Below are 13,157 nucleotides of genomic sequence, written 5' to 3' on the forward strand. Positions count from 1 at the left end.
CAACTTCCCAGGGTAATTCACCTCTCCTCTTTGGCATCTTTGCAATCTTTCTCTTACTCTCTACTCTGATTCCTGGAAGCCTAAAAGCAAAGCTAAAAAGCAGGACCAGAACGGCCAGAACCACTTCTTATGCTTCCCACTAAAGCTAGTAGACACCAGGCTTATTATATCAGCAATATTAAGCCCCATTTATGTGATGAATTCAGCCTAGCAGTTTTTCTGAAGAAGCAGGACTGTTACCTCTCTAACAGCAGCATTGTTCATTTTTTTATTCTCTCCAACAAGAGCAATAACTGAGTATATTAAGGTCCATTCTTTTATTTAATAATGTGCCTTTCAAAAGTATTTTCCAGGTATTAGCTCCCACTACATTTTCCACATAGCTTAAAAATAAAGAGCATTCTTTGAAAAATGACTGGGATATAAAGGTGTGTTTGCAAATTAATAAACTTTTACAGATCTTGTTTATAAATGCTTATGGTCCTCTCAACACATCAAATCAGAAGTATTTGTTACCACCTTACCTGAAAGCTTCTTTTCAAAATTTGTGCACAAATTAACTCCTTAGAGCAGGAAACTGTTTCCCAAGCTCACTAAGAGTATGTGAACCTTCTCCTCAGAATACTAACGCAGCATTGATAAACTAATCCCCCCCAAAAACGCCTAACTTAAAAGATTTGCTCTTGCACTCAAGAACCAAATATGGATGTGTCACAGCTCTCACAGTGACAATGTGGTGGCTCTTAAAAGAGCCTTTAGGGTAGAGGATGGAGCTCAGGGACGAGATGAGCCTCAGGCAGGAGCCTCAGGCGCGCTCGCCGCGGATGCGCCGGGCGAGCTGGATGTCCTTGGGCATGATGGTGACGCGCTTGGCGTGGATGGCGCACAGGTTGGTGTCCTCGAAGAGCCCCACCAGGTAGGCCTCGCTCGCCTCCTGCAGCGCCATCACGGCCGAGCTCTGGAAGCGCAGGTCCGTCTTGAAGTCCTGCGCGATCTCGCGCACCAGCCGCTGGAAGGGCAGCTTGCGGATCAGCAGCTCCGTCGACTTCTGGTAGCGCCGGATCTCGCGCAGCGCCACCGTGCCGGGCCGGTAGCGGTGCGGCTTCTTCACGCCGCCCGTGGCCGGCGCGCTCTTGCGGGCCGCCTTGGTGGCCAGCTGCTTGCGCGGCGCCTTCCCGCCCGTCGACTTACGCGCCGTCTGCTTCGTGCGCGCCATGGGCCCAGGTTCACCGCACCGCTACCGCTCAGAAAGACGCTGCCGAATGAGCGCTGCTCTGTCGCCGTGGCGACTTTTATGGCGTGTGCTCCTCGCTGATTGGCAGGCATCAATGGCTGTTACCATTGGATGCTTTCAAATTCGAAAAGCCCGCCTCTAAAGCCCGCCAGATCGTCAACGGTCCAAATCCCGTCCTCCTGCCCCCCCCGCCTTTCTTAATTATTCATTTTGTTAACGGATTTTTTTATACAGTATGCCGAAGACGTATAATAGAAATTATTTATCCCTTAAGGAAAACAGTAACCCGAAGTCATTGTCCTCCCGGATGCTTAGAGTTTTTTTTTGTTTTTTTTTTTTGTTTTGTTTTTTTTTGTTGTTTCCCTAGCCTCAAAAGATTTGGAATTTTCAAAGTTACACATTTTATATATTACATAAATTCACATGCATTTGCATTAATAAGTAACTTTGTAACATATGCTTTTGCACAAAGGAACCGTTCAATAACGAACCAATAGCAACTAATAGCGTGGCTGTTATGTTAGCTGGCTGCTTACTAAGTGCATTAAGTACCAAGCGACACTTAATTCTCAGGGGAAAAAATATATATATATATTTTCAGTGATATTGCAATTGACTCAATATTAAAGCTACTGCCAGAATAACAATGTTGAAATTAGGCCTCGCAGTCTTGGAAGTCTAGCTTATTTGGAAGCCTTAGAAGTCTAGTTTCTTAATTACTTTCCCTTGAGAGGCCTCAAAGACATTCCAGACTACCAGGAGACCAATACTGGAACAACCTAGAAAAACCCGATTAGACTTTCTTTGGAGGATAAATTATTATTATTATTAACATCAATTAATAATATAATAATTAATTAATAACACCATACCACTCCTCTTCTAGTCGCGGGAGGCACAGACAGTAATGCGTGTATTCCTAAAAGGATTTTCATCGTAATAGGGATAATTCCAGCGTTTAGACTGCGGCCTAAAGGAGCTCTGGAGACAGGCAGATCCGAAACCGCCGCCGCCTTTCCTCATTCTCTCTCTCCGCCCATCGGGGGCATTTTCACTTCCTGAGAGGCACCACAGTGATTACTGTAACTTAAGTAGGGCTGTAAATACACACACAGAAAAACAAAGCCTTGCTCTTAACGGAGACGACCGGAGAGCAGTAATATTGTTAAACTTGTAGGGTATTTTAACTTTCCCTTTCCTCCTTCAAGATTTTTTTTTTCCCCCCTCAGGCAGAAAACTAGACAAAGGCTCTGGAGATTATTTACAGCCTTGCATTACACAGTCGGTCTTTTATAGCTTTACATATTCCAGGGTCAAGCAGGATCGCACCTAGCAAAGTAACAGTGAAAGCTGAAGGAACCACTAAATGCTCATTTCAAAGACTAATTTACATTGTAACTTTACAAAAGAAAGCTATATATTGCTGATATAAAAAGTAGTAACATGTTTTCTTTGTATCTTATAAAAATAATACAGCTCTTTTTTAGGGGAAGTGGGTGGCTCTTAGAAGAGCCTTTGGGTTCTCGAGTCGTTCGGTGCGCAGAGACAAGAGGCGCTTTAGCCGCCGAAGCCGTAGAGGGTGCGGCCCTGGCGCTTGAGCGCGTACACCACGTCCATGGCCGTGACCGTCTTGCGCTTGGCGTGCTCCGTGTAGGTGACGGCGTCGCGGATCACGTTCTCCAGGAACACCTTGAGCACGCCGCGCGTCTCCTCGTAGATGAGCCCCGAGATGCGCTTGACGCCGCCGCGCCGAGCCAGGCGCCGGATGGCCGGCTTGGTGATGCCCTGGATGTTGTCGCGCAGCACCTTGCGGTGGCGCTTGGCGCCGCCCTTGCCGAGCCCCTTGCCGCCCTTGCCCCTGCCGGACATGCTGCTACCTGCGCTGCCAAGCACGAGTGTGACAGCAGCGGCGGCGCGGGCGGAATATAGCGGGTGGGAGCCGACCTGGTTGGGGACTGCGCCGCCAAGGGGCGGGGTTCCCGCCGTTGTCTCCGGCCTCGTCACAAAGGGACGCGGAACGCTGGGGGCGCGGAGTTCTCCTCCCCGTGCAGCTGGATGTTTGATCTCGCCGCTGGGGATGCAGAGTGTGTGGCGTAAAGCGAAGACTTCCTCGTAAAAATAATAAAAAAGGTCTAATTGGATATATGTTCATGGAATTTAAGCTTTTTTCCCCCATCAACTCTACTTCTTATAACCTTATTTCCTTATATGTATATGTATTTTATGTTCTTGAAATAGCTGATTTTGTATATTCCTTTTATCTAAATTCTATTTTTTATCTTTTTTTTTTTCTTCCTGTTCATTTCCTATTTTGATTTCCTGGGCTCTGATACACACACATATACATATACCTACACATATGCATGTACATACTCTATTGTATATTTTATTATATATACATAGTGATACACATGCAAAAATGTGCATGCCTACATATGCATATATATATGCATATAAAAACATATAGGTGCATGTATATGTACATATATGTATATATCTTTTTGTCTTCGATTTCTAAAGTGGAAACATTGACACTTTTCAACACTTTAGATAAAAAGGAAGAGTTTCTATGTGCATGTTCTATGTGACCGTAAGTCAGAATAGGTTTTTTTAATAAATAAATAAATAAATAGATTATTACTTTATACTTTTTTTCTATTTGTTAAATCCTTTGCAATAATTCGATTATAAATCAGTATATCAGTATAAGACAATTATAGAAGATTATAACTACCGATGTAAAATTCTGCTGCATTAACAACAGAGAAACTCTGCCATTCTGTTGTAGATTGGGCTTTTCAATCTGTAGCTGTTTCTAAGTGATTGTAAATCTATCCTGGAATGGGATGAGATTATGAATTAATGTTAATGAAACTGATCAATCTTTGACTAAAGGTGTTAAAAATGTTATAGCAGAAAGATTTCCTGAGCTTCAGAAACTACAGGACACATACATAAACATTGTTAGATGGATTTTTCAATTTTTCTGAAAACTTGAATAACATTTTTCAATTTCGATTTTCTTCTGCTCTTTCACGTGGACACTGCAAACATAATTTCTAAGTGCACTTTTTCGAACTGTGTCATATTAGAAGATATAATTCACAGTTCATATCTATTAAACTACAAATTCCTGAATTGAGGGAATAGTTCCTTTCAATGTACTTAATTAATGAAGAAATTAAACTCTAAAAGAGGAGCTCATTATCCTGATACCTCATACATTGCTGTCTCTAAAATTATTCATTGTCAAGTATAAAATTTATGTCTTCTTTTGTTAAGAAAAAAGACATTCGATTAAGCAATTGTTCCACCTGGTTAATTCACATCATTTCACAAAAGCAGCATATTACAAAACAGTTAAACAATTTTTGCTTTTACCACCTTCCAAAATGAACCATCCCTCATATGCTGTGTGTGCGCTACTGTATTCTTATCTAAAATGTAACATTAGTGATCCCTGGTGCAGAGGTACTGAGGTACCCCCAGGTGCAGCGGGAAATATCCATAGATATTCTGCAGTCTTATCCATCCTTCCTTTCCTCTGCACGGGTGGAGTGAACAGGTGAACAGTGCCTGTTCTGGTGATGAAATAATAATTATGATAATAATAATAATAATAAGGATTAGGCTTGATACTGTTCCTGTTTACACATAACTGGTAAGTAACACAACTGCAAAGTTTTGGGCTTTCCACTAGTAACTATTTGTTACTAGCGAAAAGAAATATTCTGGACATTACGATTTATGACTCCCTTAATTATGATTGCATTTTCTTCATTTTCCAATACATAGCAACAGAACTTGACATTTCCTTACTCCTCCGTTCCTGACCATTGCCCTCACCTACTTTCTCATGACAGTGCTCTAGCAGGAACACTTAGCTTTTTATATATTAGCACATATGTAGACTAAAGAAGGACTCACGGTTAGATATAATCAAGACACATTTTATTCTGCAATTCAGAGGGAAAAAGGTAGGCCTCTAGTATGCTGAGATCATTTTAAGTCTAGCTCTATGATCATTACATTTGATTTCCATTTGCAATTTTGTTTATACTGTTTTTTCTTCTGCTAGACAATTAATGTGTTTCCCCACATTTTGTTACATATATGTGTAGTAGTGTGTTTATATTTTGTATATATGCATTTATATTTTATATATTTGAAATATAAAAAATATATTATATATATTTAAATATATATGGTTATAAATATATATACTTTAGCACAGTAATACAGTAGATAGGGTTCTTGTAGGGCATTGTGTGTATATTTCCAGTCTCAAGATAGATAACTAGAATAAGTAGACACAGAGAATTTAAACTAAACAAAAAATAGTGGAATGAATAGAGAATTTAAGGTTTCAACTCTTAGATCAAAATTAGGGAAAAAAAATCCTGTTGGACATTATGTCATAATAGTATACATGAATAAGCTTCTGGAAAGAAAATTCTACTTTTCAAGTTAGTAGTTTCAAATATTTCATGAGAATCATAGAATCATAGGATGCTAAAGGTTGGAAGGGACCTCTAGAGGTCATCTACTCCAATCCCCCTGCACACGCAGGCATAGGCACAGGACTGCATCCAAGTGGGTTTTGAAGATCTCTGGAGAAGGAAACTCCACATTCTCTCTTGGCAACCTATTCCAGTGCTCTGTTTCCCTCACTGTTAAGAAATTTTTCCTTAAGTTCCTGTGGAACTTTTGTTGCTTCAGTTTGTGGCAGCACCATCCTGCTCACTGCCTCCCTTGAAGTATATTATACACTGATCAGATCCCCTCTCAGCCTTCTCTTCTCCAGGCTGAACAGGCCCAGCTCCCTCTGCCTCTCCTCATAGGGCAGATGTTCCAGGCCCCTGATCATCCTTGTAATCCTGTGCTGGACTCTCCAGCAGCTCCACATCCCTCTTATACTGTGGAGCCCAGAACTGGACACAATACTCTAGATGTGGCCTCACCAGGGCTGAGTAGAGGGGCAGGATCACCTCCCTCGACCTGCTGGAGATGCTCTTCTTAATACACTCCAGGATCCCATTGGCCTTCTTGGCCACAAGAGCACACTGCTGCCTCATGGTGAACTTGTTGTCCATCATGACACCCAGGTCCTTCTCTGCAGAGCTGCTCTCCAGAAGGTCGGTCCCCAGCCTGTCCTGGTGTCTGGGGTTATTCCTCCCCAGGTGCAGGACATTGCACTTGGCCTTGTTGAATTGCATGAGGTTTTCCACCAACCAGTTGTCCAGCCTGTTCGGGTCCCTCTGGATGGCAGCGCAGCCCTCTGGGGTATCAGCTACTCCCATTTTCGTATCATCAGCAAACTTGCTGAGGGAACACTCTGTGCCCTCATCCAGGTCATTGATGAATAAATTGAACAGGACTGGACTGAGGACTGACCCCTGAGGGACTCTGCTAGCTACAGACCTTCAACTAGACTCTGCACCACTGATCATCACCCTCTGAGCTCTGCCATCCAGCCAGTTCCTAATCCACCTCCCTGTGCACTCATCTGTCCCACACTTCCGGAGCTTGCCCAGGAGGATGTTGTGAGGGACGGTGTCAAAAGCCTTGGTGAAGTCAAATAGACGACATCCATCCCTCTCCCCTCACCTATCCAGCTGGTAACTCCATCATAGAAGGCTATCAGGTTAGTCAAGCATGATTTCCCCTTAGTGAATCCATGCTGATTACTCTTGAGCACCTTCTAGTCCTCCATATGCTTGGAGGCAACGGCCAGTACGAGCCGTTTCACCACTTTTCCAGAGATAGAGGTGAAGCTCTCTGGCCGGTAGTTGCCTGGGTCCTCCTTCTTGCCCTTTTTTGAAGACTGGCGTGACATTGGCTTTCTTCCAGTCCTCTGGCATCTCCCCTGTTCTCCAGGATCTTTCAAAGATGATGGAGAGCGGCTTAGCTATGACATCTGCCAGCTCCCGCAGCACTCTGGGGTGCATCCCATCAGGGCCCATGGATTTGTGGGTATCGAGGTTCCTTAGGTGCTCTCTGACTCAATCTTCCTCTACTCAGGGTGAGTCTTCCTCTCTCCAGGCTTTTTCTCTTGTCCCTAGGGCCTGGGACTCTGAAGGGCTGCCCTTGCTAAACACTGAAGCAAATAAGGCATTCAGCAACTCTGCTTTTTCTGTGTTATTCATAACCAGGGTGCCCATCCCGTTCACCAGCAGAGAATGATGGAGAATGGAAAGACATATCAAGAAGCACAGTGAGCATGCTTCCCACACCACTGCCATTGACCAATTTCACCTATTATCTGTGCTCCTGCAGGACTCCACTGTACAACAAGCTTCCCTGTTGAACTCTGCCAAGTCTCTTGGCTTCGTGAAAACAGCTGAGGTGCTGTATCATCCCAGCAGTCCCTGTGGGGCATAGTCTTCCACATTGTAGCTATTCCTTTCGAGTATATTGAGTTTTGTCTTGAGCTGCGTGTGCCTGGAGGAAGTTAAGACTGCTCATGAAAAGCTGGAAAATTGATGTTGCACATTGTGTTGGTGTGTCTAGGCACTACTGTGCTTGTCTTTGTTCCTATAATGCTCTGAATGGAAGGACTCAGCCCTAGTTGTTTACAGGATTTTAATCAATCTATGGATCTGGAGACAGTTTCATGTTCCCCTCTATGTTCTCAGCTGTTTCAAAAGACCAATGATATTCAGCTAATATGAGGATGGGACAGTATTAGCACTTCTTTGGCCAAATCTTCGGATTTCATACAGAAAGGCCAACAGCTTTTTCAGGAGGTAGACAACCATCCTCTCAAGTTTGTGAAGTCCCTCTGAACTAACTGTCTAGCATTTGGCCTTTTACACTCTCCCTAATTTGTATCATCTACCAACCTATCAAGGGTGCATTCTTCTTATCATCTAACTTGTTACTAAAAAAAAAAAAAAAAACATAGTCCTGATGTTAAACCCTCAGACACTTTTCTCACTCTTCTCTTTATTAATTGCCATCCAGTTGTTATTAATTGAGGACCTTTTAGCCCTATCATGCAACCAATATTCAGATCACCTAACCAACTGCTGATCCCGTCCATACTCCCCAGCTCCCAAATGAGAATACTGTGAGAGATGGTGTCAAGAACCTAAAAATGCAGACACACCACACCAACACCATCCTCTTGTCCACAAAGAGTCTCTCTGATCTATATTTCTGTGATAAATGTCAGCAGATAGACATGAACTGTTTTTTGCTGATTCCTCATCCATCATCAAGAGTTGTCTGTAACTGGTTTATTCCTGAGAGATGCTCGCTCTGACTGACCCTTGGAGACACCACAATCTTACCAAGTAACATTTTCCAGTATATCACTCTATATTAGAAAACACTTTTCCTGATGTCAGACTTACTCTAATGAAGGACATTACTTAGATTGATTCATTGTCAACATAGAACTGTAACAGGAAGATTGAGATCTACCTAAGTGCTACATAGTCAATTACTGTCCTGTATTTTAAAAAATCATATAGTTCTTTTTTTTTTTAATGAAGTACCTTCCACTTTTTTTTTTTTTTAAGAAAATATGTCCAATTTATAAGATTTTATAATGCGTTTTCAGTTTATAACTTGTCCTAATGTACTTTGTCATATCTTAGCTTTCTGGCAACTGTAACAATGTACTTTGTATTATGTAATTCAAATCACTAATAAAATTATACCAGATCTGAGACTGAACATTGCAGAACTGTGTGTGACACATCACTTTAATCTGATAGTTAACAATCAAAAACATTCAAGTAACTTTATGCTCTGTGTTTGTGAGTGTGTGTGTGGTGCTAGACCAAGTTCAACTGATTAGTTTCATTTTCAATATTTATTTGCACTTGTGAGAATTTCTAAAATGAAACAAAATGTAGGGAAAATATACAGGATATCATGCAGCTATGTATTATCCATTGATGAGAATCTTTCTAAATTTCATATCGGAATAAGCCAGTTAAGCATGATACCACAAATGTATGTTTTTGTTCATACTAATTTAAGTTTGCTGAGTTGATATCCCCACAGAAGGGGACTTACAGCTTCTGTATGAATAACCTAGTTGCATTTTCAGTCTCTGGATGAATTAATATTTGCAGTCTGATTCCTAACAAAGACCAAGCATTTGACTGTTAATTTATACACCTGGGAAAACAGACAATAGTCAGACGTGTTTGGATGACATATTGCTTTTTTCTTCCCCCAGATATTTAACAAGTTACATATAAGGTTAGCCTTCTGCTCCTTGCATGTTGCTATCTGGTATTTCTTTGTCTTTCTGTATTTACCATCTGTCTCTCTTTTCTTCATATAAAATCAAGATTTCTATATAGTGCAGTAGAGTAGCAGCAGCAGCAATAGTAGTAGTCATAACAGAAACACAATGTTGTTCAGTCTTAGGGATGGGTGGATAGAAGTGAAAACACTTACTTATATGAAAGTACATTGTCCAAATAAACTCAAGGGCCAGAAAGGATAATTTAATGATTTGGGCTATCTATTCATGGGCAAGGTCATCAGACCTTGATGAGACCCCAATCACTTTCTAGTTCTCAGTTATTTACTTCTATGTACTACTCTTTTGATCATTCCCAGTACGAAGTCACAGGAGTGCCATTCAGCATTAGGCCGTACATGAGTTTTACAAATAAATGTGGTGGAGTACTGATTTCAAAATAATACTGAGAGTGGTGATCCTTCCTCTCTACATAATCCTGACAAGCCACATCTGCTGTGTCTGATCATTTGTTCTCCAGCACAAGAGAGACATAGACATACTGGAATAAGTCCACCAGAGAGCCATGAACATGTAAGGGACTGGAGTATCTGACATATAAAGAGAAGCCGAGAAAGCTGTGACTGCTTAGTTTGGAGCAGAGAAATCTCAGGGGGATATATCAATATGTCTAATAGATAATCAATGGGAATGGAGGGAGAGGACAAAGAACATGGAGTTAGACCTTTCTCTATAGAGTCCAGTGACAGGTCAAAAAGCAATGCCATCATCCTAAAATGCATAATTCATCTTAAATATGAGAAATTAATCAAACAAACAAATTCTTTCTCTCTCTCTCTTTTTTTTTTTTTTTTTTTTTTTTTTTTTTTAATGTAAAGTTGATCAAACACCAGAACAGATTGTCCATAGAATTTGCTGCCTCTCTGTCTTTGGAAACATTCAAAGCCCAACTGCACACAGGCCTGAGAAACCTGCTGTAGTTTCTTCTTTGAGCAGCAGGGAGGACTAGACAATCTCCAGATGTGCCTTCCATTCTCAGAGATTCAGTAACTCTTAACCACTAAAATTTTCAAATTCATTCCTTTTCACTGTGTTTTCTGTGTTCTTGAAGTTATTGACAGCAATCCTGGTTGGTTAAAACAGAGAAAATGTTAAAAATTTCATCTCTCAGCTTTGACCAGCAGGATCAGCAAGAATGAGAAACAACACCATGGCCGTATATGTGTGTTGAAGAAAGGCATCAGTGGCTAGCCACCAACTTCAAAACTGCAAAACTACATTCTTACAACCACTTTGCTGCAGATGAGCAACAGTGTATCTCTCTTGGTGTTTGGGTTGCACCATTAGACCATTCCAGTATGGGTCACATTTTTTTCTTGCGTGTCTTCAAAACAATATTTCTTGTCTTTAAGCAAACTGAAATTGCTTTTTATCAAGTATGCATTCTTTAATGTCTCTTTAAGCACTAGATTAGAAGGAAAGTTATCACTTCTAAACCAAGAAAGCTTCAGTGTAGAATCCATAATTTCTCTGGGCCTTCACCATGTCAACAACAGTAAATGTAATTAAATGAATTGAGGTTTTTAATTCAATTTGGTTAATCAACTTCTCTGGGTTGCTCTCATCCCTCAGGCTGTCTCACTGACCTCTAGCTGCTTTTCATCAATGTGAAACCTCTTTCTTGATAAGGATATATGTATACATATATAAAATACGGTTTTATTAATTACTTCTTGTGTTACAGGACAAAAAACATGTTTTGAAGGCCCTTGCACAGGAACTGAGTCTGCACTGGCATCTTGTAAGACTTTATACAAACCTCAGTAGCACCCATATTGCTAAGCAAAGAGATTATTCAGGACTACTGTGTGATTCTACATGAAGCTGTGGTTATATTTTGGGGAAATGAGGCCATGCACTTTGAGGAGACATAAAAGAACCGTTTAAGGTGATAAGTAAGAGATAAGTAAATTGGGTAAAGAATACTCAGAAGGCAAAACCAAGAGAATTTTTGAAATTTGTTCTTTGGTGGAAAATTAACGTAAAACTGTGTTCATTTAAATACCTGTGTCTTCACAGGGAAAATGCAAACCATACTGATTATCAGTTCACTTTTAAAAATTTATTTCAAGTAACATAGTTGAGTGAGAAGAGTATTTTTCTGTCAGGTGGCAAACCTCTTTATTGTTCTTTACTCCTATCTCTTGACTTGCTGAGTTGTGAGAGGATTTACTTTTTTTTTTTTTTTTTTCCTCTTACTGATAAAACAACCAGGGCAATATAATTGTTGTTTGTAAAGTTGTTTGTGATTAGTTTCTATAACAAACATTTTCATTTTGGTCCAGTGTTATATTTAGCGGTTATTTCCAGAAATTTAACTCAAAAATTGAGGAAGAGATGCTGACATTCTTTGTCTTATCTGATTAATGAGAGCATTTAGATACTGTCTCTGGGGGAGAACCAAAAGTCACAAATGCTGCTCTTCAAGGCCCTGCTGGAATGATGCTTGAAGTCCTTGAGATGACCAGGAGCTTCCTCATTCACTTTCCTCTCAAAAGCATGAGACGATTTTGCCCCTTCAAAAATTCTCATGGAATAGGCATAGTAATCTCTGTGTGCTGTGTATTTCAAGTGACAGCTATTCTTTATAGCTCCTCCCAAGTAGGAAATGATCTATCTTCTCTTTCTGCTGCCTGGGTCATCCTCCAATCTGTAGCCTAATTCTCTTCTCTTCATACACTGAAGATAGAATTAAAAAGAGAAAGGCTGAAGGTAATTTTGTTGAAAAGTGTAGACATGGCAGATGAAGCTGTTGCTCCAGAATAGGTCCCATTCCTGCATTTGCAGACCTGGTCTTGCATCAAAGGCTACCATTCACTCCTAGCTGCTTCTATTTTCCTGACCAGTTAAATAAACTAGATTTGTAAAGGTCTAACACTAAAATGTCTATATATATAAGTATATATATGTAGAAAGGCATATGAAGTGATTTTTCATGTCTCATTCACAGAAGAATGTATGTTAAATTACAAAAACTCAGACATGTGACAATATCTTGGTTGGTTGGTTCCTTGTTTTTTTCTTATATTGGCTGGTTCTGTTCTATGGCCATTTCAGTCTGTTAAATCTGGAATAAGCATATGCTCCATCTTGTTGTTGTTTGTTTGTTTTAACCTCTCAGAAATATACTCTTATTTTTCATTTGAATTTTTAAATTCAGTACTCAAACCCTTGCTACTTTGGATTTTTTATTTTTATTTTTTAATGTGGAAATTACATCATATTCTCATAAGAAGCACAGTTATTTCCATAGACCATAAACATGCTCTCAGTTTGACTTCCACTGTGATGTACTAAAGAGCCTAAATTATTCATTTCTCTGACATTCTCTTTTGTTCTTTCATTCTTTCCCCCCCTTAAAACCATTAATTATCTTACCTGCATGAAAACACAATAGAAAAAATATATATATAACTACATAGAAATCTTCTAATGTATCTCATTTCAATTAAGACCTCAGGTTGTTAAAAATAACTTCATTGTATATTTGGTATTTAAAAAATAAAGCTCATATCTAGGGCCTTTTGTAAAATGCTACTTTTCTTCTAATATCTCAAGTTCATACATGCCAGATGAGACAATTTTCTGTCAAAACAGGCCAGGGAGTTTCTGCATTACAAGTGTTCATGAAGTACAGGGGCA

At 40.2% G+C, this 13,157-nt stretch overlaps 2 protein-coding genes across 2 annotated transcripts; both read right to left on the reverse strand.

Annotated features, from left to right (window-relative positions):
• Positions 1–801: 801 nt before the first annotated feature.
• LOC148592998 (histone H3) lies at positions 802–1,240 on the reverse strand. The gene has a single exon (XM_088532974.1). It carries the CDS (start codon positions 1,214–1,216, stop codon positions 806–808), a length of 411 nt encoding a protein of 136 aa, XP_088389100.1. The 5' UTR covers positions 1,217–1,240; the 3' UTR covers positions 802–805.
• Positions 1,241–2,727: 1,487 nt separating this feature from the next.
• LOC148592999 (histone H4) lies at positions 2,728–3,114 on the reverse strand. The gene has a single exon (XM_088532975.1). The coding sequence runs from the start codon at positions 3,101–3,103 to the stop codon at positions 2,792–2,794; it is 312 nt and encodes a 103-aa protein (XP_088389101.1). The 5' UTR covers positions 3,104–3,114; the 3' UTR covers positions 2,728–2,791.
• Between the last annotated feature and the right edge of the window lie 10,043 nt (positions 3,115–13,157).

The sequence above is a fragment of the Tinamus guttatus genome, unplaced genomic scaffold, assembly GCF_059628265.1.
Source record: "Tinamus guttatus ecotype Peru unplaced genomic scaffold, ASM5962826v1 Tinamus_guttatus_pri_ptg000472l, whole genome shotgun sequence".
Taxonomy (NCBI): Eukaryota; Metazoa; Chordata; class Aves; order Tinamiformes; family Tinamidae; genus Tinamus; species Tinamus guttatus.